The sequence below is a fragment of the Ailuropoda melanoleuca genome, chromosome 10 (genome assembly GCF_002007445.2).
Source record: "Ailuropoda melanoleuca isolate Jingjing chromosome 10, ASM200744v2, whole genome shotgun sequence".
Lineage (NCBI taxonomy): Eukaryota > Metazoa > Chordata > Mammalia > Carnivora > Ursidae > Ailuropoda > Ailuropoda melanoleuca.
The window spans coordinates 20,381,390-20,406,672 of record NC_048227.1 but is presented as its reverse complement, the minus strand read 5'-3'; the positions used below and the strand labels follow the sequence as shown (position 1 = coordinate 20,406,672).

Sequence of the window (25,283 nt, the reverse complement as noted above, 5' to 3'; positions counted from 1 at the left end):
GGTTAGGGTCAGGTGTGTTAATTATATGTAAAGCTCTTAGAACAGTACCTGGCATATGTTAGCTCTTACTCTCATACTAATACCGTTGAACCTTCAACAACATAGGTTTGAACCACATGAACACTTACGCACGGATTTTTTGCAGTTCAGTACCGTAAATGTATTTTCTCTTCCTTGTGATTTTTTTAAATCACATTTTATTTCCTCTAGCTTACTTTATTGTACGAATACAGTGTATAGTACATATAACATATAAAATATGTATTGATCAACTGTGTATGTTATCAGTAAGGCTTTTGGTCAGTAGGCTATTCATAGGTAAGTGTTTGGGGAGTCAAAAGTTATGTGTGTATTTTCAACACGGGGAACCCCAACCCCCGCGTTATTCAAGGTGCATCTGTAATTATTATCTCCCACTGGAATCTATGAAACCCTGATGGAGGGGGAGTCAGTATCTGCTGTTTGATCACTGCCCATGGATCACGTGTGGGCACGTGCTGGGCACATCACAGCCCCCGTAACTGTTTGTGGAGCAGAATGGCATCCCAGTGATGTTCTTGGTCAAGGATGGAGGGCCAGTACGTGAGGAACTCAGATCCTCAGCTAGGCTTCTGGTCTCTGTGGACCTAATGGTTAGGGTCCTCATTTCTAGTGGTTAAGATCATTAGGATAAGCATCTCCATGGTCTTTTGGTGCCCGGAGTCCCAGGTGCTGACGGTGGCCCAACAGGCACTGGCTTTAGCAGCCTCCCTCACGTCCTCCTGCATGAAGGTTCTTTCTGCTTCCTCTGAAATGCAGGCTTGGGTATGCCGAGGGCTTCTGGGGCAGACGGAGCTGTCAGGAAGCTGGGCACTGCGCTCTACACCCAGAAATCAAACTGACAGCATCTTTGCGAGTTCAGTGACCCTTGTGTCCTGGTTTTGCTTTTGGGCGACCCTCACTCAGCAGGGAGAGAGGGGCGCTCCTCCCTCTGTGGACTAATGGCACCGTGGGGAGAGGAGGGGCGGTGAGGGGCAAGGAGGCATGTGTGTGTGTTGTGGGTGACGGAGGATTTATTTATACCGCCAGGCTGTGATCTGTGACAGTGTGACTGGTCCCTGAAAGACGGCTGTAGGCTCTGAGTGATGAATTCACATGACGACCTCCACAGGAAGAGGCGGGGCTGACTCCGTGAAGAGCCCAGACCCTGAGGTTTCAGAACTTGAAGGCCCCCTGGGGAATGCCCTGTTAACTCCATTGTTTTCTGAAGGGGGAACTGAGACCAGAGTGTGGGGTGACTTGCCCAAGGTCACAGGTGGAGTTTTCATTTTAAGTTAACATTTATGGGGTCCAGACACCGTGCTACAGCACAACATATAATCGTGACTTCATTAATCCTCGCAAACCTAGAAAGCGGGAGCATTTATTACATTCGACAGACGCTTACCTAGTATTTACAGAGCACTCTCTTACAAATATTAACTCCTTAACTTTTCCTGAGAAAGCAGAGCTGTCGTCATCATTCCCACGTTCAAGATGAGGACACTGAAGCACAGAGAGGCTAGGTAACTTGCCCGAAGTCACACAGCAAGGAAGTTGTTGAGTTGAGATTCGATGCCGGGCAGCCTTGCCATGCAGTGCATACTACTCTTCTCCACATTACAGCTCTTGGCTCCATTTTATAGGTGGGAAGATCAAGGCTCACATAGTGTAAGTAACTTGCTCAAGGCTGGGAAGTAGCGGAGCTGGGATTGAATTCAGACTCTCTAGCTTTAGAATCTGACTCCTGAGCTCTCTCCTGTATTCCCTTCCCTGGGGCTGGGGTCTCATGGCTGAAGGGTCCGAGCTGGGGACAGGGAATGGAGGCTGAGGCAGAGCTTGAAGCCAGGCAGGTGGCAGTCGGGTGGCATCGGCCAGGTGTCTACCTGGGTTGAAGCGAGACCCCACGCAGTGGACTAGCGGCCCCTGGGGCAGGGGCAGAGTCCCAGCCAGGTGCCTTCTGTCCGGGTTTCAGACCTCAGCTCACACTTCACTTCTCAGGGAAGCCTCCCAGATCTGTCTGCCTAGCTCTGAGCCCCTCTCTAAAACTCGGGAAGCACCGGGAGCTTCTCTGCAGCAGTCCGAAATGCACATTTGTTTGTGCTTGTTTACCATCTCCTCGGAACGAGGCCGGGAGCCCACGACAGCAGACCCTGTGTCTGATTCTGCTCATCTGGCACCTGATACACTCACAATACTTGGTGAATAAATGGATAAGTAAATGAATGGCTTCTTGCTTGAGCGGAAGGAATCGGTGCAGGAAACCCGGATCGGAGTTCAAGAGGTGGGAATGTCTGGGGTTTACTGGGACAAGTTATAACTCAGTCCACATAGGGGTGCCCTGGCCGGCAATAATGAGTAATTAATAATAACAGCTGGTATTTACTGAGTGCCTGCTCTGTGTCAGCCAACTCTTTCAAAGGTTTTAGGGAATTCACACCCCATGACCATCCCCTGAAAATAGATATCATCGTTATCCCAAGTTAACACGAAGTATGGAGCCTTTAAGCAACATGGCCAAGGGCACAGACAGGTGGAGGTGAAGCTGGCTTTTGAATCCAGGCAACCTGGCCCGGAGCCTCACCCTTTAAATACCTTACGAAACCACCTCTTCCTGGTGGACAGAACCCCTCACCTGCTGGAAGGGGTAGGGCTTCTCATGCTCTGCTGACTCAGGTACCAAGTTGGAGCTGAATCTGTCACTTGCATGCCTGATGTCTTGAAGCCACTTAGGGTTGGAGTTGCCTTGCAAATGCGCATAGCCTTCTGGTGACTCCTGTTCGCTGGGAGAATGAGGACGCCCTCCTTCTACCCGAGAGTGGGTCTTCATTTCTCGCTGAAGCTCAACGCTTGTATGCAGCTGCTGTTTCATGTGGTCTCCCTCGATTGTACCAGTCAGGGTTGGGGTCCGGCAGGAGTGACCCAGGTGCCTGCAGGGGCCAGCGAGCAGTGAGTGGGGACTGTGGGGACTCGCAGACTATATGCCCCACTTGAAGGGCATGGCCAGGACTCACATCCAGCCCATGGTTGCCACAAGGAGAGCTGGGCCAGTATCGCTAGTTCTGAGCTTCTCACCAATATTCTGTGGAAATCTGAGTGATGCAACACCCCCACCCCCGCCAGAAAATCATGGCTCCCCTCAGCTGTGAGTCTCACCTGGAAGCCTGGAAATACATTCCTGTGAGAGATTCACATGCTTGCTGTGGAAGGTGGTGCCCTCATCACCCTCCACTGACTTAGCTAATGAATTGAGATCATTTGTTGAAATAACATAAATCCTGGAAAGGAAGACTAGCTTAATAACGTAATGGCAATGAAGAAAAGTTTAGAAAAAACCAAGTTTTCTGGAAAGACATAAAGGACTCAAATTATGTGTGAATTCATTCCTTCTTGCTCTCTCTCTCTCTCTCTCTGCTTGTCCCCTGCTAGCCCTGACTTGACATCACCCAGCTCACCCACCACCCCCTTTGCTCAACTCCAGCTCCCAATGCTGCTCTGTCCCTTGTTTTAAATTCTGATTGGCCCAGTTCTTCCTCCATAAACTACATGCCACTGGCCAGACCTTGGTTCACTCAGCACTGGTTGGAAGTCTGAGGTCAGATGCTCTACTGTCCACTGGGCAGTGGAGCTGCCCACTGGGCTGATGCTGTAGGCGGGCGTTTTTCTATAAGGACAATAAGTAGCTTTGGCCAAGATGGGCCTTTCCAATACAATCTGGAAATCTATGTGAGTGAGAATCACCATGAACATTTTCAAAGTGGACAGTAATGCTGGGGTAGCGGTGGGTGGGTATAAAGTGCATGTTTTCAGATGCTCAGTTGTTATAAACCTATGGCGTATTAAAGTGGCATGGAACCGAGGTGGGAATAGAGAGAAATCGGTGGAGCATAAGAGCAAATTTAAAAGTGAACAAAGGATATATGAGATTATATGATAAAAGAGGCATTTCAAGTCAGCAGGGAGCAGATACATCCCATACGTTTGTTGTTACAACTGGCTACACATTAAGAAAAAAATGAAGGTCTTTCCTCAGAGCTCCTGCTAAGATGAATTCCAAGGGAAGTAAGGATTTTGGTGCAGAAAGTGAAACTGTAAGATGTTGAAGAAAATACTGGGAAGGACTTTCTAAATATAACAGAGACACAGACTGTAAAGGAAAATGGAAAAATTGGCACTTTATTTAAATACACATACACACACGCCTTATTATATGTTGAAAAAAGAACAACAAAATTAAAAGGCAAATGAAAGACTGGGAAAATATTTACTGCCTGTATCTTAGGTGAATGATTCATATTCTTAATCATTATATAGGAAATGTGTTACAAATCATTTAGAAAGAAACAAACTTGAATTTAAATACAGATGAAGGGTATAGATAGAAAATTAGCGGTAACAGTGAGCATGTATGTAATGTTCATTTCCACCAAGGACTACTAGGCAGTTTCCATGCATTCATTCACTGAACTCTCATTAACTCAGGAATTAGATACTATTATTATTATCCCACTTTCAGACAAAGGAACGAACACTTAAAAGGGTTAAAGAACTTGCCCCAGAATCAAAAAGCTAATCACTTCCAGAGCCCCTCTGCATTAGGTTTGACCGTGGCTGTTAATTAACCCCTAATATTGACATGGACTCCAGCGCAGCTCTTAATGCAGGAAATCCTATTTAAAATTCTCTCCAAGTTTACACAACAGAAGCACGGCCTTCCAATCAAACAATTACTTATTTGCAAAGGGGCGGTGGCTGGAAGAAGGCAAGGTGTATCCAACGCTTGAGCAAACTGTCACCGGGCACGAACATTTACACGGTGTTATGAGCTCTATTGACTTGCTTCTCCAGGAACAAAACAAGAGATCTTCACCAAATTACAGTCTCCCCCTTTCAACTGCGGGGCTCACGTGTGTAATTAGAGCTTCTCACATGATCTGCATTTCATGTTCCCAAAACCTCCGTCCACACCATCCCCAGGAAGGCTGCCTTGCCTCTTTGTCTCTTGGGCAGCTTTGGTATTTTGTTTGTGGTTTGGGGTATGGTCAGACCGTCGTGTTACCCAGCGCGTGTGGTACCTGCTGTGAGATTTGTTTCGTGATGCCCAGAGAAACCCCTAAATATTCTACTCTTCATGAAGACTATACAAAGATATGTGTGGAGGAGTCCTGCCCTCTGTTCATTTTGTTTCCTCCTGCCTCCATGGATAAACACTCGTATTACTTCTCTTACAGTGTATCCTTCCAGAGTTCCTTTACGTGGGTTTGAGTAATTTAGAATACTTTCTTAGCCCGCCTCACTTTCTCGCACAAAAGGTAACATGCAACATAGACTCTTCCGCACCTTGGTTGGTGTTTCTTTTTCAGGTTGACTTAAAAATACGCCCTTAAGATTTTTCCGTATTCGTGCAGAAGACTCATTCTTCTGTACCCCTACCCGTGCGGCATGCTGAATAGCTACACTATGATTTATTTAAGCAGCTCCCTACCTATGACACTTGGCTTATTTAAAATATTTTGTGGTTATAAATAATGCTGGAGCAAACAACCCGTATGTGCATTTTATGTACATGTCTCCCCAGCTTCTCAACAGAGACGATGGGGATGCACGCTTAAAAATTTTATTTTGGGAGTTGGCTCTTTCACTTTAAGGTGTATTAGAAAAAAACATAATTTGCACATTGATCCCACGAGTTCACACTCTTACAGAGTTTTATTTTAAAATAGGTTTATTTACGTAAAGGGCATGCTAAGTTGAAGAAAAACGGCAAGTACATATTATAGGTAGTATGCGGACATGCAGAATGATGACGGCTCAGGACCGATGTTTGGGAAGTGTCACTGTGAGGATTTTTTCTCTTCGGAATAATGAAATCAAGAGCTGTACTTCCTGTGGGGGGGGGGCACGATGCTGGGAGCCAATCTATGAAGCCAGGTCATGAAGTGGGTACTGAGTGTTTTTATATCTCTGCTTTGTGCACAAGGCACCAGAGACTCAGAGAGGTTAAGTCACTTGCCTGAGGTCACACAGCTAACTCCAGAGCCCCTGTTTGTAACCTTCCCTGTGTTCTGGTGGTATTTCCAACTGGGATCTTCAGTTTTACATGGCCCATCTGCCTCCTGGGAAATGTGCCTTCGGGGGCTTTTGTGGCCTCTAAATTCCAAGGATGACACAGTCCAAATTTCCAGGTCACTTTTATTCCTCCTCTGACTGATGTTGTTGGTGTGTGTTTTCGCGGCCTCTGTGCTTCAATCCAGTTTCCCAATTTCCTGCAGCTTTGCCTCAGTTCAGCCAAATTTCAGCCCACCGGTGAACAAAGCCACACAGCCCATTCAGACCGAGAAAGGCTATTTTAGGCTGTGACTTACATGTTTAAAGATTTTTTTTTTCCCTTTTGGTTTCTGATCTGTGCTTCCTTCCTCCTTAGCTGCTTGTGCTTGGAGTCAGGTGATGAACCAGTGATGCTGAGCTGGGATCGGCCTGTCCTTTGGGCCTGGGGGTTGGGTGTTGATGGTGAAGACTCTGGCTTGGGGGTGGTGGTAGGGATCCCCAAGCAGCCCGCCACTGGATGGTGCTGTGTTTGTGTGAGATGAAGGTTGCCATCATCCGTAACCCCCCTGTCAGGTGGGACACCCTCTGGGAGGCTGAGGAGCAGGGAGGCAACCAGGTGACACGCAAATGTCCTCACTCAGCTGCCTGGCAAACTTGGATTTCAATCCTGGCTCTCCCATGCTCTTGCTTTGAGGCCTTAAATACGTTACTTCTCTAAGCCTACTTGGCTCATCTGGAATTCCAGGGTAATGATAACTCTTCCCCCCTCGGCCATGATGGAGAGTTAATGATGGGATACAGGACACTTCGCACAATGCTTGGCAGGTAGTCCGTGTTCGATTCGCGGTGGCAGTAACAGTCCGATGGTTCATTATTATTTGTCCTTGTGATTCAGCAATCTCTGGGAGCAGGATCCCAAGTGGAAGGAAACTTAGAAATCCAGGCTCACCTAGCAGAAAGTGTGATGGAACCTCGACCTAAGAACTAGTGGGGAGAGAATTCCATGCCAGGATCTTGCGGAAATGTGATTCCTAAGGTGGAAGAGGTGACCGGGGACCATGGAAATCAAGGGCTGATCCTGGAGTGGGGATGCTGTAGTTTTAAACCTATTTCTGAACGCATCTGACCCTGAGCCAAATGAATTCATTCAGGAGGTTAGGGGATGTGTTCACACAGGGTGGGTTCCCAGCCAATGGACTGAAGGGAGAGGGGATGGGGGGTCTGAGAGAGGTCATAAACCCACGTTCCTACAGGGACCAGGCTGGGAGGGGAAAAGCAGGCCTGTGTGAAACAGTAGGGAGTGGCAGGGACAGCGGAGGACTGGAAGCCTTGTCCCTATCTGCAGGGGTGACCTCTGCTCAGCCCACTGGGACGTGTGTCCATTGTTGCCATAACTTGCGATTGTTCAAAGGAGCCAGAAATTTACTTTTTTATCTGACAGTTAGTGATTTTTAAATGTAGTCAATTAACTTCAATTTTAGGAAGCATCATATGGAGCAAATTTAGCATGTTTGCAAAGTTGATAATGGCCCCTGGGCTCCAGATTGTGACCTCTGAGCATCAAGGAGGACCCAGGCCAGGGATGGGGATGGGTGATAAACAGACTGGAGAGGACCCAGTCTGTGTGGCTTGGGATCTGGGAAAAGTTCTGACTTAGAGGCTGCACGGATGCCCTGGCTCATCCCAGAGCTGGTCAAGGGCCACAGCCACAAGGCTGGGGAGGGGATATATTTTGGTTCAAGGCCAGGCTGATGTCTAACCCGGCTGCATTGGCACTACTGTACCAGTTCTGATAACACTGAAATACTTTAAAACTGATTGGTAAATAGCCACCAGGCCCTCTGAACCTCCTCTTTCCACTTGTCTACTTCTTCCCTTGCCAGCTCCCCACCCCCTGCCTCTCCACGATCTGGCAACCAAAGAGTTAACTCCCAGCACAGCTAAACCTGCAGTTCTTTCTGATTGGTCAGTGGGCAGTAGCTGAGCCAAAGTGATTAGAAATACCTTGATGCCCATCACTGGTTGCAGGTAACAGATGCCTGCTTGGATTGGCATAAGCACGAAGGACACAGGGGACAAAGAGGACACGGGAAGAGTCGAATGGCATTGGAGGACAGGATGCCAGGCCCCGGAGGGACTGGAACCAGGAGCTCCATCCCTCAGGTCATGTGGCCTGTTGTCTTTGTTCCTCTCTGTTCCTTGGAGCCCACTGTAAAAAAAGGGCCACATCAGCCCTGGAGCTGCCTGTGTTCCTGACTGCCTGTGTCCCATTCACTAAACATGTGAGTCATTTGAGCCAAGCGCCTACCTCTGCACCAGTCACCTGTGTCCGGGGGAGTGGGCCGTCTCAAAGTGCAAACCCACCCATCTCAGAGGTGGCCCTGGGCATGAGCAGGCACTCTGTAGGATTCTCCTTGAGGATCCCAGAGTCATGGGGCCCCCTGCTGTGGGACTGGGGCTTTATTCCAAGCTCTCCCAGGTAGCAGGAAGGAGAAGGGCAGAAGTGATCAGGGGATGACCTGATTGGTCTGGGTGGGATGGTTGGGGGCAGGGGCTGGTACAGCTTGAGCCCTCCTGAAAGCCTGGGCTGGGGAGCAAGGTTGGAGGGGCCTCTAAATAAACCAGAAGCTTTCCTGTGCAACATGCCCAGTAGGCCTTCCTTTCTCCTGTCTGGCTCTAATTGGCCTTGCACAGTGCTCTCCAAGTCATTTTCTAGAACAGCACATGCATGGCTCAGGGGCTCTCAGGGGTTAGCAGTGATGATTACAGCCCCCAGCTGCCACCGGAACTCACAAGCCTCTCCCTATGTGCCAGCCATTGTGCGAAATGCTATGCTTGCTGAGGCTGAGGAGCCCAGGGCAAGTCCCTGCACCCCTCAGTCCTCATCTGTGAAATGGGTGTAGTAAAGTACACACTTCCTAGGGATGGTATGAGGATTAAATGAGTTAATGCCTGCATGGTAAATCTCTGAAAAATAGTTCCTGGATGAGTAAATGCTCAATAAATACTAACTCTTGCTCATTTATTGAGCACCTTCTATATGCCAAGTACAGTATATGCCCGGAGCAGAATTCTCTTATGTTGCTTGCAGCTGAACATTGGAGGGATGAGATTAAACACGGAATTACAATACAGTGGTTTAAATGCTATGATGGAGAATATCTGGGAGGGCAGGATATTGGTGGGGGGTTTTCTTTGCTTCTCTCTGCCCTTAGATTGTGAATTCAGTGAAACGAGGCATTCTGGCTCTTTGCTCACAGTTGTATCCCCAATGCCTACGAAGACCCTGGCTCTCAGTAAACATTTGTTGGGTGAATGCGTGAAGGAAGGAAGTGCTATTGTAGCTGGTCTGGAACAGAATGGCATTTATGAAGTTGGGGAGGGAGTAGAGAAAAGGAGAGAAGCTTGGAGCATCCCAGCTTCGAAGCCAGGCAGAGCCAGCTGTGAATCCCAGCTCAGGCCAGCTGGGTGACTTGGGGGAAAATCTCTGTCTAGTTTGGACCCATTTCACTGTCACTAAGATGGGAACGAATAACACCTTCCAAATGGAACATCATGAGGACCGGAGAAAGAGTCTGTGAGATATCCAGCGTACACTGGGCAGCTCTCAGGAAATGTTTCATTTACCTTCCCATTCTTTGTGCCACTTGACATCTCCTCTTGTTGAAGAGACTTGATGGTGCTGAAAAGGTTCTTGGTCATATCTAGTCAGGAATGCTCAAATCCTTCTCCCTGAGATAATCCAAGGAGATATATAGGTGGAGGAAAGTGAAACCCAGCAAAGAGGCCATTTATTATTAGTTGGGATTTTGTCCCAAATCTCAGGGTCGAGCTCATGAGGTCCTTGGAGACTCCCTTTTTCTATACCATGTACGCCTAAGGAAATTTAAACCATAATCAAAACAAATTCTTGGCTATACTGTAAGGTCTACATATCAGGGAACCAGGAGAGAGCACAAGAGCCAAGAAGAGAAGAGAACTTGCCGCAGGGTTTGAAGCAGAGCTGGCCCAGGCCACTCACCCCATCCCTCTCAGGGCTGGACCATGGGATCTGAAGCCGGCAGCCTCCCGGGGGGCGAGAGAGCCACAGGAAAGAAAGAGAAAGATGGCAGGAGCACGTTTCCGCACGTGTGCAAGCTCCACCCACTGAGGCGGGGCCAATCAGTGCCCTGGAATCTGACCAACCGGATCTGCCCTACTGCTTGGCGGGGAGCGGGGAGTGAGAGAGGCTCTGAGCTCCCCCTACAGGCCAACACCGGTCATGAGCAGGTGTTTCCTTGGAAGCACTCACTTCTCAGCTCTAAGGTGAACGCCCCCAAAGCCTTCAGTGACTGAAGATTTTTTTAGTCAGACTTATTGAGATATTGTTTTCATGCAGGGAAAATTCACCTTTTTTGCATATAGTAAAATTCAGTACAGTTTATAGAGAGAACATTTCAAGAAAAACTCTTAGCACTTTAATAGCACATAACATAATATCTACTTATTGTGTCTATTTATTTTCACTTGTTTATTTTCTGTTACTAGCATATCAGTTTTAAGTAAACATGTGACAAGCTGAACGAATGAGGGAAGAGAGGAGTAGCATATAGCAAAGACTGTTGTGTCGGGTCAGCCCTGGAGGTGTGTCCCAGGTCCACGCTCTCAACCTCTGTTGTACATTGTTTCACAGAGAAAGCAACTTTCAGGCTGGCTTTGGGAAAAGAGAAGAGGGAGCTCTGTATTTAGCGCAGTGACAGAAGAGCAACTCTTGAGGGAGAAAGACAACATGTGGAGCCAGAGGGCCATGTTTGGGGGTGTGAACGAGTCCTGTGCACTGAGAACATAGTGTGTGTTTGGGGAGATGTAGTTGAGATCATAAGGGAGATGTAATAATAATGCAAGAGCTTATACTGCTTATGTGGTGCCAGGTGGTTCTGATCTCTACACAGATGAATCCAATTTTCCTTCCCAGTGGGCTAATAAGCTTGTAGCATTGCCAATACCTCCATTTCATAGACGAGAAGACCGAAGCACAGAGAGGTTAAGTAACTTGCCCAAAGTCATACAGCTGAGAGGAACCCAGATAGTTAATGCTCCGAAGTCTGTACCTTGAAACTCTGTACTACACTGCCAGGTTATGAAGGGCATGTTTGTTAGTTAGGGAACCGTATAAGCTGCTGTAACAAATAGCCCCCAGGTATAGTGACTGAGGCTAGACAGAATGTAGGTTTTCTCTCAGGTGTCTGCCCAAAGGGATGAAGTCCAAGGCCAGTAGTGTAGTTCTGTCCTTTTCAGCATAGGTCTCCAGGTTTGGGTCCAAGGTGTTTGGGGCCGGGGAGGGTGGGCACATTCTTTTAAAGGGAAGGACCCTGAAGCACACCTATCCCATTGGCCAGAGCTTCATCACATGGCCACACCAACCTGCAAGGGAGCCTGGGAAATGTAGCCTCTTATTGGGTGGCCACACGCTGTGCTGGGGTTCTGTTATTAAGGGAAAGAATGGGTATTGTTGGAAAAACTAGAATTCTCTGCCACAACCTCTGGACTGTTCATTGGCCCTTGAACTCTGTTCTGTAGTGGATGAGGTACTAGCAAATGGCCTTTAAGCAGGGAGGTTAAAGCTCAGACTTGGGTTTTAGATCACTCCAGAACCCTCCAGAACATGCTCAGAGAGGATAAAGAGGGAAGAAATAGGAACAACGGGACCTGTTTAGCAGCTGTCTCTGGAGTCCTTGCTGCAGGCAGGAGTCAGGAGGTTGGGCTCTCGGACGGAGGCCTGGCGGCACAGGGAACGGGCTGGGGCTGCAGCAGGCGCCAGCTGCTGTCAGAGTCATTCGCTCAGTCAGCCACTATTTATCAAATGCATGTCTGGGCGAAGAGCACCAGTGATGGTCCTGACAGGTGTGAGGAACTCTGCGGCCAGGTACGGCCCTTGGTGAGTTCTCCAGTGATACTCCAAGCCCTGTGAGTCTGGCTCGCCACACTGACACTGGCCTCTTTCGTTTGTTTCTCTTGGCCTTAGGACCCCCGGAGCAAACACAAGTTTAAGATCCACACGTACTCCAGCCCCACGTTTTGTGACCACTGTGGGTCACTGCTGTATGGACTCATCCACCAGGGGATGAAGTGTGACAGTAAGTACATTTGCTCAGTGGCGGCCTTTGGTAGCTGGGCTGCTTCCTCATGGTTTGGGGGTCCAGGTCCACAGCACATACTCCCAAGTCCCGGGTGGGCTGGTGTGCCAGTTGTCCTTTGCTGAGCGATGAGCCTCACCCCCCTCAAATCTAGCGGCACTGACGGTTGCGATGCTGGCTTCAGAGCCCTTCGGGGTACGCAGGGTTCCGGCCTAGGATGCACCCTGGGGCTTCCGGGAGGACAGACAAGTCCCACCTCCTCTGTCCATCTGGGCCTGGGGGGAAGGGGTTAGATGAGCCCTTCAGATGAGACCGGGCCCGAGGGGCCCAGCCTGAGCCGCGCCCCTCTCTGCCCTCGCAGCCTGCATGATGAACGTGCACAAGCGCTGCGTGATGAACGTCCCCAGCCTGTGCGGCACAGACCACACGGAGCGCCGCGGCCGCATCTACATCCAGGCCCACATCGAGAGGGAAGTCCTCATTGTAGTCGGTAGGTGGCGCAGGGGCTCCGGCACCGGCTTTGCGAGTCTGACCAGTGTGTTGGGGGAGGGGAAGCTGGTGGAGCAATCGGCAGGGCAGGGGGGCGGGAAGGGACTGTGTGACCCTGCCTCCCAGCCCCCTGCCCCATCACAGTTCCTCCCTGCTGCAGGCACCTGCGCTGTCTGGAGCCCAGAAAGTCCCCATTCCCCCTCTCTCCCTCTCCCTTGCCCACTTCTGCTCGGGACCTGTGGAGTATGCAGTTCTATGTCTTTTGTTAAGGTAACCAAGAAGGAATGCTGGGTGCTTCCTCAAACTATCCCAGTGGGAAAGATAGTCTTGGTGACATACACCAAGTTCTGGATTGTGACAACTTGGGCAGGAGGGGAGCTGCTGTGTGCGTCACTGGGGGCTTTCTGCGTATTTGAAATAATTTCTTTCTTAAACCTGACGGTGGCTACGTGGGTCCCTGTTGTATGATTCGGAAATATAATAATAAGAAAGAAGGATAGTACAGCTGATGGGAGGGGTGCAGGGGGATGAGGGGCAGACAGGAGCAGGCCTGTCTGCGGCTCCTGGAACGGAGCAGTCAAGAAATGCTTGGCTCTGATGTGCAAAAGCTCCAGCAAAGTGGAAACCTGGCTTTGCTGGTTACGTAAATACTCAGCCATAGAGCTACAGTAAAACCCACACTGAACCAGACAAGAACGGGACACAAACTATAGACTTTATAGTGCATCAGTATACAAGGTTTTATGACTCGGTAACTTAAGAAAGTGATGCCAGAAGGGATTGATTTTGCAAAACTTGGTCTACTTCTGAGGTCCCAAACTGGTTTGGCAGCTCTGATGTGTTAAGCCCTGTGCGGGGAGAGGCTTCACTTACACCATGTAAAAGTCGAAAAATATCCTTGTAAAATACAGCCCTTGTTTTAAATTGAGGTTTGTGATACCCAGTGGGCTCTTCGGAAACATGCATTCCATTGAATTGCTTTTTCCTCAGAAAGAAAGGCAAGTGGCTGACTTCTTCCCACCGGGATGTTTGGGGGCTCCGCAGGGAGAAGCAGGCAGTCACTGGCTCTAGAGAAGAGGGTTTTCCTAGCTGTACTGTCTTAGCTTCCTGGTGCCGGGGTGGGGCAAAAATGAGACCCTGCTGCCCTCTAGTGTCCTTCTCTAGGAACTGTGCTGGCTCTGGTCAGTTAATGGGGCAGCCTACATTTATGGAACCCACCCATCGTGTACAGAAACTTTACTTATTATAATGCCCTCAAAGTCCACTCATTGTTCTCACCACAAAAAAGAAGTGGTAATCATGTGATATGATAGAGGTGTTGGCTGACGCTATGGCCGTAATCGTACTGCAGTATATAAATGTGTCAAATCAACACATTGTACGTAAACGTACACAGCGTTCTATGCCAATTATATTTCAGTAAAAAAGCCTTCCACGTTATCTCTTTCATCTTCATAACAACTTTGTGAAATATCCGTTATGCTTGATTTATGAATGAGGATGCTAAGGCTCAGGGAAGTTAGGCTTCTAAGAACTTACACCATTAGTAACAAAACAATAATAAAGCAGTAGCTAACATGGGAGTTTTTAAAAATGTGTCAATCACCGTGCAAAGCACTTACAGGCAATGTCTTGTTTAAATTTATTGAGCAACTCTAATGCTCTAAGTAGTAGTAGTATCATTCTACTCATCCGGAAATAGGCTTAGAAAGCCACACACTTCATCACCTAGGTCTGTGAGACTGGGTATGATATACTAGGTTACTTTTTAGCTTGGTCCCCCCCCCTTATTTATTTCCTTTGTGGTTTAGCTAGGTTACCTCTTACAGGTATTTCTTGGGGAGTCTTTTTCTGATGTGGTACTGTACAACATCTCTTCAAATTCAAGGTCAGAGTCTTCCCCCTTACTTGCAAATCTGCTCGGGCGTATCTTGATCACAAGCTGATGGTCCTCTGTCAATCCCACTATGTGCCTATGAACCAGGGGTGTATGATCTCCCAGGGCTGTTGTACCGAAATGCCACAAACTGGGCGGCTTGGAATAGCAGGACTTTATTCTGTAACACTTCTGGAGGCTAGGAGTCTGAACTGGAAGTGTCAGCAGAGTTGGTTCGCTCTGGAATGCTCTGAGGGAGAGTCTGTTCCATGCTTCGCTCTTCATTTCTTGTAGTTTCCATCAATCTTTGGTGTTCCTTGGCTTGGGGTTGCATCGTCCCGGGCTCTGCCTTCATCATCGCATGGCATTCTTCCCTGTGTGTCTCTGTGTCCAAGTTTCATCTTATAAGGACACCAGTCATTGGATTATAGCGACTGTAATCTAGTATGACCTCATCTTAATTACATTCACAAAGCTCTCATTTCCAAATAAGGTCACATTCCTATGTACTGGGCTTGGGATATGAATATATCTTCTTTGGGGGACACAGTTCAACCCATGACAAGGGAAAGGGAGGGAAGTTGGGGCTCCCTTAGAATTAGGGGCAGAATATCTGCATGCTCAGGGTTCTGAGAGCCTTGATGGATTACCTACCAAAGTTTTCATAGTTGTGGTTTTCCAAGCGCTTTGATACCGGACCATTCAATGGAGAGGCAGTATTGTTGCTGTCCTATGAAAGAGGACCCCAAGACTCAGCGACGCTGGATGATTTGCCTGGTGTCACGTGCAGAGCGGGGGTGAGCACTGAGGTCTCCTGACGGCAGGTCACCGTGGCCTGTTACAGTCCCTTCCCCGTGCCTGCGGCAGTCAGTCCTGGGCGTGGGCTTGTTGCTTGTCTAACAGTAGGAGAACCTGATGCTCTGACCACAGTTCTCTAAAAATAGAGCCGAGATGGAGATTTTCGTTCAAGTGATTTATTGGGGCTGCTCGTGGGGGAAGGGGAGTGAGGGCTGAGCAAGAAAAGCTAAGCAAGAGAATGGTCTCCCTGGAAGACTAGCTTTGGCCTGATCCTCCCTCCTGCAGGGAGCTGGCTTCTCAGGGTCGGGAAGTGCTATGGACTTCGGGTGTGTCTCCCCCCGCCGCTCCCACCCCAACCATTGAAGCTCTGGCCCAATGGAATAGTGTTTGGGGATGGGGCCCTCTGGAGGTAATTAGGGGTTGCTGAAGTCAAACTGGTGAGGTTCTCTGATGAGATGAGTGGCTTTATAAGAAGAAGAAGAGAAATAGATTTCCCTCTCCGCATCATATGGGGGCACAGCAAGAAGGTGGTTGTCTACAAGCCAGAAAGAGGGCGGTCACTGGGAACCTGATGTGGGACTTCCCAGCTTCTAGAACTCTGAGAAATAAATGTTTGTTGTTTAAGTCACCTAGTCTCTGGTGTTTTGTCTTAGTAGCCTGAGCTTACTGGACAGTCGGTCTTTGCTGTAGTCTGCTGGGGTTGGAGGTGGGAGGATGGTGTTACCCCCCCCCCCACCCAGGCTAGGTGGCTTCTTTGTGGCCCAGGAGATCTGTCTGGACACAGGGCAACTGTGAGCCCTTGATAGCCAACACTCACAGCAGCTGGGGGGGGGTGGTTGGAGGGGCCAGTGTGGAGGGTCTCGGACACTGGGATGTCCCTCTGGTCTCCCAAGCATCCTTCTGGTTTTGTGGTTGGGACTCCAGACCCTTCTGCCTGATCTCAGACTGATAGCGAGGAGAGAGCCCTCCCCAGCAGTGCTAGGCTGGAGCACCTCACTTTGTCCAGGCCATAAAGGCACGTTCAGTATTAGGACTTTCCAATCACTAGCCCAGGACACTTTTCTGTTTCCTCTGTCTCCTGCTCTTTGGAGATCCCAACATCTCCAGAAGGCAGCAGGTTACAGGTGCTTCTGGAAGATCTGAAGGTTTCCTCATCTCCCTTGGCTCCTGAAATCCATGCTTTCTATCTACTGTCAGGGATCTTGCAAGTCAAGATCAGAATGGAAATCCCATCAGTTCCCCTTCTTTTAAAAACCCATCAGTGGCTTCTCATTGTCCTTAGGACAGATACATCTAATGTGGCGGTCTCATTCTCAATTCTCTGTCTCTCCTGCTTTTCTTCTAACCCTTCATCCTGTCCAGGCTGCCCCTTACCTTTGGACCTCTGCACCTTCTGTTCGCTTAGTCTGGAATGCTCATCTTTGCCCTCTTGTCTTCTTCCCACAGGTCATTCTTCCCCTTCTTGTAGGCCTCAGCTCACCTTCACCATCAGGGAAGCTTCTCATAGCTTCCCGCCTAGATGCTCATGGTACCCTGAACTTGAGCTTGTGTCGGTTGTGGTTTTATGGCGGGTGGATTATGTCTCTATCTCTCACTGGGCTTGAAGCTCCGTGAGAGCAGGACAGTGTCTGCTTTGATTCACACTCTTCCCAGCACCCTGTATGATGGACATCACTAAATATTTGTGACATCAGTGGATGTATGTATGAGTGATAGACCACTAGAGGGTCCTGATGGATACTGGGACTTCCCAGATGACCTCCTAATCAGCGCTTCCTGAAGTGAGGAGCTGAAGTTCAGCAGATAACCCTTTTCACATGCTTATTCTTACAGGAAGGAGACCTTAGAAAAACTCTTAAGGACCAGGTCCCAGGTAAACTGTACGTATTACTGAGACCAGGACCCACTCTTTGAAGCCGTGACCACCACAATTCCCTGGATAATGCAGAAAAGACCCAGAGCAGTGGGACTTACAGAGTAATAGGAAACCATATGGACCTCATGATGCCGAGTGTTATTGTGGGAGCAGGCCATGTAATGTTGGAAGCCCACAGGCAAGTTGTACAGTGCTCCTAGAGTTTATAAAGCCCGTGTCCTTACACATATGAACCCCCTTGCAATAAGTATCTCTCTATTAACATAACAACTGGCGTCCCATTATTTACATTCCCACATACATTGTAGCCATCTGCAAATCCTTAACCATATCCGTATTCGTATCCATAGTGGATCTTACAAAAATTGGAACTGTTTGGAAAGAAAAGCAGAAAGAGCAGGGTTTTTTTATCCTTCTCTTCGGTACTCCTGTCCAGTGTTCTCACCATTGTATATTGTGCTCTGTAAAACCCTTCTTATTTTTTTTTTAAAGATTTTATTTATTTATTTATTTGACAGAGATAGAGACAGCCAGCAAGAAAAGGAACACAAGCAGGGGGAGTGGGAGAGGAAGAAGCAGGCTTCCAGCGGAGGAGCCTGTTGTGGGGCTTGATCCCAGAATGCCGGGATCACGCCCTGAGCCGAAGGCAGACGCTTAGCGACTGAGCCACCAAGGCGCCCCATGTAAAACCCTTCTTAGATGGAAGCATCTCCCAGAAGACTTAGGTCCTCCCAATATTGCGGTATTTTAATCCTTTCCAAGAGCTGACATTCACCCATGAAAAGAAGAGCACCAAAGAGACATACATTCTCTACAGGCTGTTGGGGAAAGTTGAGGTCACATCTACCTGTATACCAGATTCCAAAAGAGGTTCTGAAAGCACTGTTTGGAGAAAGGAAATGGATGCTGAAGGCTCACAGAAGACTCTCTTGTCATTTAAAGAACTGTTTCGGGGTAGAGAAGGTTTTGGCATCATGGGGACTCTAACAAGGGGAAAAGAGTATAAGAAAACCATGGGGGCCCTTCACCTTGATATTCCACTTGGGTATCTTTCTTCTAAAACCAATATGGCAGGACTTGACCAGAAGAGCAGAGGGTGGACCTGGGTGTGTGCTGTACCCTGAGGGGTGAGGTGGGACATGTTGGGCTGGTTTGGAGGGATTAGGTGTTTACAGTGTGAGAAAGGTAGCATGTTATAGCACAGAAAGATGAGATGAGCTCAGTAAGCATAGATGTTTGTTGTTCGTTCATTCATTCATTCATTCAGGGAGGGCCTGAGCACCAGCTTGGATCCAATGCCCAGTGAGATCTAGTCTCCATCCTCAGGGAGCTCACAGCCTAGTGGGAGAGATAGGCATAGATCATTGCGTTGCCAGGTGACAAGAGGGTGGGTGTAGGAGACCGAGCTGTTGAGTGTGGCTTCCTTTCCCTACAGTTGGGTTACAGACTCCTCTAGAATCCATTCACTCCCTCTCCCAGTCATTCTCTTGTTCATTCAACAATATTGAGTCTCTGCTTTTCATTGAGCACGTTCTAGACCCTTGAGTTACAGCAGGGAGTGAAACAGGTCTCTTTATTTGGATGAACATCACAACCTTGCCAGTGCCTGGGGACCCCTGGGATCTTTCTGCACCTTTCCTCCTTCTGCTAGCCACAGGGAATCTCATTCTTGTCAGGCTAAAATCCACTCCCCGTCAAAACCTTTTTCAAGACACTGTGCCCATAAATCCCCTTCATGAATGTGATCTTCTCTTTAAAACCTCTGAGGTTTGGGAGTCTGGAACACAGAGCAAAAATGACCTGAAGGCTATTTCTGATTTTTGCACTGCCACATACTTCCACTGAGATGGCTGTCTGCTTGAAAGGGAAAGAGAAGAGGGGAGGAAAAGGAAAATGTAAAGAAAAAAAAATACAGGTGGAATAATATCACAAGGTATGACCCAGCCATGCATCAATGGCAAGGATTGAAGAGGATCATAAATTAGGCTCCTTGGGCCCACTAGGGGGCAGTCTCTGCTTTCAAAGCCATTCCTCCCCAGAGGCTCTTTCCAAAGATGCCCAAGTTTTGCAGAATGAAATGAAACCACAGCATCATCATTGTCCGTAATGGAAGGCATCACAGAGAACAACTCAGCCCCCTCTTCCTTGCCCCTGTGAAACAGCTGAGTCACTGAGGCCCAGGAAAGGGGGTCACTCCTCAAAGCCATACATCATGGAACAGGGATAGAATCCAGCTCTTGTGGATTTCCCCCTCCCTTATACATTACCAGTTAGTATTTTTCCCCCAAAATGTCCTATTATGAGAAATGTACAACATACAACAAAGCTGAAAGGATTTTACAGTGAACTAGAACCTGCCGTTAACTTTCTACTACACTTGCTTAATTACTAACCATCCCCCTTACTCTCCATCCATCAGTCCTTCTTACTTTTGGCACATTTCAAAGCAAACCGAAGCCATCAATTCAGTTCCCCCTAAACACTTAAGCATGCATATCATCAACTAGAATACAACACTTATTTATAGTTTTTGTTTTTGTTTTATGTTTGAGATAAAATTTACAAGCAGTGAAGCATACACATCTTCAGTGTGTGATGGCTGAGTTTTGACAAAAGCATTCTACTTTGTCACCTCAAGCCCCATCAAGTTAATCCTCTGTTTTGATGTCACAGCCACCACTGAGGGTCTGGTAAAAGCTGCGAACACCATCTATGCTCAAAAGAATGCCCAGTGTGGACAGACATGCATGCTCCCCACACCCCACATCCACCACCCCCCCCCCTTCCGCAGGAGCTGCGGGAAGGAGGCGCCATGGCACCTCTGATCCCTTAGACCACCTTGTACTTAATCGTTGTTGGATCTTCTGTTTGGAGAAACTGTAGTGCTTCAAAATAGGTGTGTTGAAAACACTTCATTGTGTCCTCACTGGAAAGCCAATTCCCTCAAAACAAACTCGGCAAGACATCTCTGTTCTGTAGCTCTGCGTTGTTTCGGTAATGAAGCAGTTGGGTTCAATCATATCCCTGTCTGCGCAGCTCTGTTTTTCTCAGTGCAGCTTAGATCGTTGTTTGCACACCGGTGAGGTTGGGGGCTCCTTGGCCACCCTTCTGTTGAAGCCCTGTGGCTGGTGAGGTGGTTGGTGGGTTTCCTGGACACTCAAGAAGACGGAGTTGTTTTGAGACCGAGGGGGCCAGACTCTTTCTACTCAGTGTTCCTCGTCCTCTTCCCTGAATGTTTACTCTGATCAGAATGATCAAGCCCAGACCCCCAAGCCTCAGGATAGGCTGGGTGTGCAGTTACTGTCCCTAAATGCCTGCTGAATTGTGTCCAAGGAGGGCACGGCCAGGACCTGCGAGACTTTGACTTGTCACTGCCTTTCGGGAAGTGGTCCAGCGACATCTGTTAAAATGTATATATCTGTACACTTGGATTTTCAGATTTCCCATTTCTGTGTTACTGAAATAAAACACCAGCATGTAAGGAAACAAAGTCCAGAACAAGCATGTGTATTGATACTCTGTTTGTGGTGGCAAAGAATTGGATTCAGCCTAACTAGGGTGCATCTGTTTATGAGCTATCATGCGGTTGTTGAAAATAGTGAATTAAAATGGGTGTGTGGGGCTTCTGTGGAGCTGGTTGTATTCTGTTTTTTTGGATTTGAGAGCTAGTAACACACGTTTTCCACAAACTACAATTAATGATTCGTGTGCTTTCCTATCGTATATTATTCTTCATATTATACTTTTATTAAACATTCTAAGTAATTAAAAATAGGTTAGTTAATAATTAAAAATAAGTTAGAGCTACAGCTGTTAACCTGGAGCAGGGTTGGCAAACTATGGTCTGGGGGCCAAATCTGGCCCCCTGCCTGCTTTTGTAAATAAAGTTTTATTGGAACACAGCCACATTTATTTGCAAATCAACTATGGCCACTTGGGTGATACAACAGTGAGCTCACTGAGTGGCTGTGGCAGAGCCTGTATGGTCTGTAAAACCTAAAATATTTACTTTCTGGGCCTTATCAGAAACATTTGCCAACCCTTGACCTGGAGGAACATCTTTGATGTGAGAGGATTAAGTTGCATAAAAATATATTTAGTATGATCTCATTTCGAAGAAATAAGCAGCTGCAACAGACACTTCCTATGTGTGAAGTGATGTTTGTGTATTTTTATAAGGGTGGGAAGAAAGGTGTGGAAGGGTACAAACCAGGCTGTAAACATTGGGATCGCAGAAGGATTGGGAAGTGGGAACGAAGAGAGACTGGGGTGGAGAAGGGGGCTCTTTATATGTCCTAGGAACTGTTTCTCGGGTTGCAATAAACAATCACTTTTGTAATTTTTCGAACGTAAAATAAAAACAGAAGAATCTCTGAATAGGAAATATGAATTCAAATGAAATTCTCCAGCAACAAGAGCATTGAAAATTAAGTGGCTGATGCCGGAGGCTTTGGGGTGGACTGTTGGGTGGGACTCCACTTGGGCAGAGCTGGGCCCAGGCGTTTCTGGGTTTTCATGGTCACTAGTGTGGGTCTTGCCCAGCATTCATCCTGCAGGCTGGGCCTGATCGCTGACCCTCACGGCATCGGCCCTTGGATGCCTCCTTGCAGCCCTTGTTAAGAGCGTCTCCCTAATCAGGTCCCGGGAAGTATGTCCTCTCTCTTCTTCTTGCCTGGCAGCCCACACTGACAGCCCACCCCTGCCCCCCTGCCTCCAGGTCTGACTGCTCTGACTTCAAAAACTTGTGCTTCTGTGGTGCCTTCTGATTCTCTTTCCCATTGTGTGGCTGCCCCAGGCCTCGGAGTTGCATCTGGGGGTGTTCACACTTCGGGAATTGCAAGGCACTGGCTGCTCCCAGGTGTGGTCTGTAGACCAGTGGCAGCAGCATCACCCCAGGGAGCTGGTTGGAAATACAGGATCTCATGTTCCAGTCAGGCCTTGAATCAGAATCTGCATTTCAGTAAAATCTCAGGTGATCTGTATGCACTTTAAGATTCCATAACCCTTGGGGCGCCTGGGTGGCTCAGTCGGTTAAGCGTCTGATTCTTGATTTGGGCTCAGGTCGTGATCCCAGGGTTGTGAGATTGAGCCCTGCATGAGACTCCACTCTGGGCATGGAGTCTGCTTAAGATTCTCTCTCTCCCTCTGTTCTTCCCCTCCCCCACTTGCTCTCTCTCTCTTTTTCTCTCTCTGAAATAAAGTAAAATTCCATAAGCCTTGCTCAATCACCAGGAAAGAGGGGAACGTGTCTTGTCCACTAGATGGCAGGCATTAGCCGTGCTCAGCTCCTGCCCAGCGGCCGCAGGTGCATGTGCCTGGGATGGTTTGTGACATCCAGCCTCACCTTGGCCGTGACCTTTCAGAGGCTTTGGTGTCCGTACCTGAGAGGCCTCAATCTCCACCCATCAGTGGCCTGAACCTACCTGCGTGCCTTGGGAATAGACCTCATGAGGGGTGAACGCCTGGTGTGAGCCACTTGTGGAAAATGATCCAGAACCTTCCCTCCCTGCTTTGCCTTTGTCTCTCACCACCAGAGGGAGGAGGCATCCCCAGCTGTCCAGTCACCAGCCTCTCGCCTGCTTTCCTCAGTAACTTGCTGCAAGTCTGTAGTAATTAGGGGCCAGGATAGTCTGGCTTTGGAGCAAGGGCTTTGGAGTCAGGCTTGGGTTCGAATCCTCGCTCCCCTACTTCTCCCAGATATTCGTTGGGTGCCTCCTGTGTGTGGGCACTGTTTACTGTTGTGCAGAAGACAGGTCCCAGCTCTCATGGCCCCTGCATTCCATCTGATGATCGGAGAGGAACAGGAAAGCCGACAAAATATTTTCAGACAGCACGAAAGGCCCTAAAGGGAGAAACGGCAACGGAGTGTTGTGATCGGGGGTGGCCTGTGGGTCATAGGCAGAGATGATGGCTTTTGGTTGGGACCTGAATGATGAGCAGGAGGGAGCCAGCTCCTAAAATCCAGGGGAGGAGCATGCCAGGCAGAGGGATGGCACAGGCAAAGGCCTGAGGGAGGGAGGCAGCTTATGCATCCTGGGGACTGACAGGAAGTGGCCTGGCTGGAGCCTGGTGATGGGGGTGGGGGAAAGAAGCTGCAGGGGGTCAGGGAGGACTTGTGAGTCTAGACGGGTTTGGGGCTTTTTTCTAAACGCAGCGGGGACTTAGATCCCAGGAGTATTTGTGGAGTGCCATGCAAGGTCACTGTGTTCAGTCCCCACAACCAGTCTATGAGTGCAGTCATTTTATTTTCCTCATTTTTGCAAAAGAGGAAACAGAACCTTAAAGAGCCGGAGCCTCTGGCCACCCAGTCAGCAGATGGGGAAGGCAGGATTTGCACACAGCATCCGTCATTCGGATTCCAGCACATCCGGGCATCCGTTGGAAAGATGTGGTTTAAGGCTATGAAGGTGTTAGAACAGAGACGCAGCCAGCATGGCAGAGGGAGAGAGGCAGGAGGGGGTTCAACGCGGGCGATTCCCTGAGGGCATGGGTCAGCAGTGAAGCCGTGGGAAAGACCTGCTCATCTTCTGCCTGTTGCCTTGACGGGGTCCAAATCTTTCTTGCAATTGTAGTTTCGATGAGGGAGGGAGCAGTATGGGCCACAGGCATCCCAGAGGGCCCCCTGGAGGAGGTGGCCCTGTACAGGATAGAGGGTGAGGGCAGAGAGGAGGGCTGACAGTTGACACTTAATGGGTGAGCATATGACCCAGGTGCTGGGCTGGCCATCTCGGGCAGAGAAGGCCACAGGGGAATGCTGTTCACGGTCTTGAGCAGCCCGTCTGTCTGTCTGGGGTTCTTTCCTTCTGCTACAGCGACAAGAACCAGAGTAGCAACAACACTGGGATGATAAGTGCCAGGCCCCAGGCTAAGTAAGCCTCTCCCCTTCATCTAACATCCCATCACTGACCCTATGAAGTAGTTGATAATATCATCTCCATTTTACAGATAGGGAAACCAAGGCACAGCCAGAGAGGTTCAAATAACTTGCCCAAGTTGCATGGCTGGGAAGAGGTGGGGCTGGGACTTGGTCCAGTCTCTCCGGCCTCTGTCCCGCACTGGCAGGGGGAGATGGTGGACATTAGCAGCAGCTTCCTTTTCTGAAACACATGCTCGCGCCGTGAGCCCTCCAGGCGTTCCCTTACTGAATCTGACTCACAAGCCTCAGCTGTGAGCGCATGCCTTCCCATTCTACAGAAGAGGAAGTGGAGCGCAAGACCCGGCTGCGGCCTTGTGCTGGTGGGGATTTTGCTTCATACGGTTCCGTTTTCCCAATGCTGCTGTTCGCCAGCTTTTCTCCTGTGAGAGCCAGTGTTTTCAGGACTGTGAGCCTGGGAATGAGGCCACTTCTTCAAGGTGGCCTGTCTTTTCGCAGAGAGGCAGACTTCAGCGGCCAAGACGTGCCCAAGAGACGGGTGACATGCCTCAGTCGTGAGAGGTGGTCAAATGGAAAAGGCCTTCATTCTGAGCCTCCACGGTGGTAGGGCCTGAGGCTGGGGGAATTTGGTGCTGGCCGCTCTTCCTGCTGGCAGGTAAGGAGTACCTGGATAGCTCAGGAGGACAAGTGGAGGGTGGTGAGAGTGCCCACTCCTAGGGTCGTTGTGAGAATCCCACAGGCAGTGTGTGTAAAGTGTTCAGAACACTACCTGGTATGTACTCCGGGTGCCGGAAGTATTTGCTCTTATTCTGATTGGCATGGTCTTCCAGCCCTTTCTGAGTTTCCTTGCTGATCTTTGCTGGATTTGCCAAATTTAGAGTTTCCTGTTTGTTGGCGTTTTTATTTCCTTCCAAAGTGGCTGTGTCAGGATATGGTTTCCTGGGGGAGAAGTCCACCTTTTTGGAAACCCTGCCTCTCATGGGCAGGTGGAGAGAGCTTTGGTCAGAGGCAGCCCTGATACTTGTCAGCTGTTGTGATTTTTCTTGTTACCTCCCTCCCTGGCATGGTGCATCCTGGAAACTTACAGCACCTAAGCCGAATCTTTACGAGACATTTGCTTCTACCTGAAATGGCCTGAGAGATGGTATCTACCCAGCTGAGGTTTACCTGATTTGTAGATCTGCCACC

General features: G+C 48.8%; 1 protein-coding gene across 2 annotated transcripts in view; it reads left to right on the top strand.

The window, feature by feature from the left end:
• Nucleotides 1–25,283, top strand: part of PRKCB (protein kinase C beta) — a 320,991-nt gene that overhangs the window by 155,372 nt on the left and 140,336 nt on the right. For both annotated transcript variants that reach the window (XM_011233995.2, XM_034670243.1), the window contains exons 4-5: nt 12,071–12,182; nt 12,544–12,672. In XM_011233995.2, coding sequence (XP_011232297.2) covers nt 12,071–12,182; nt 12,544–12,672 — 241 coding nt within the window. The remainder of the gene's footprint in view (nt 1–12,070; nt 12,183–12,543; nt 12,673–25,283) is intronic.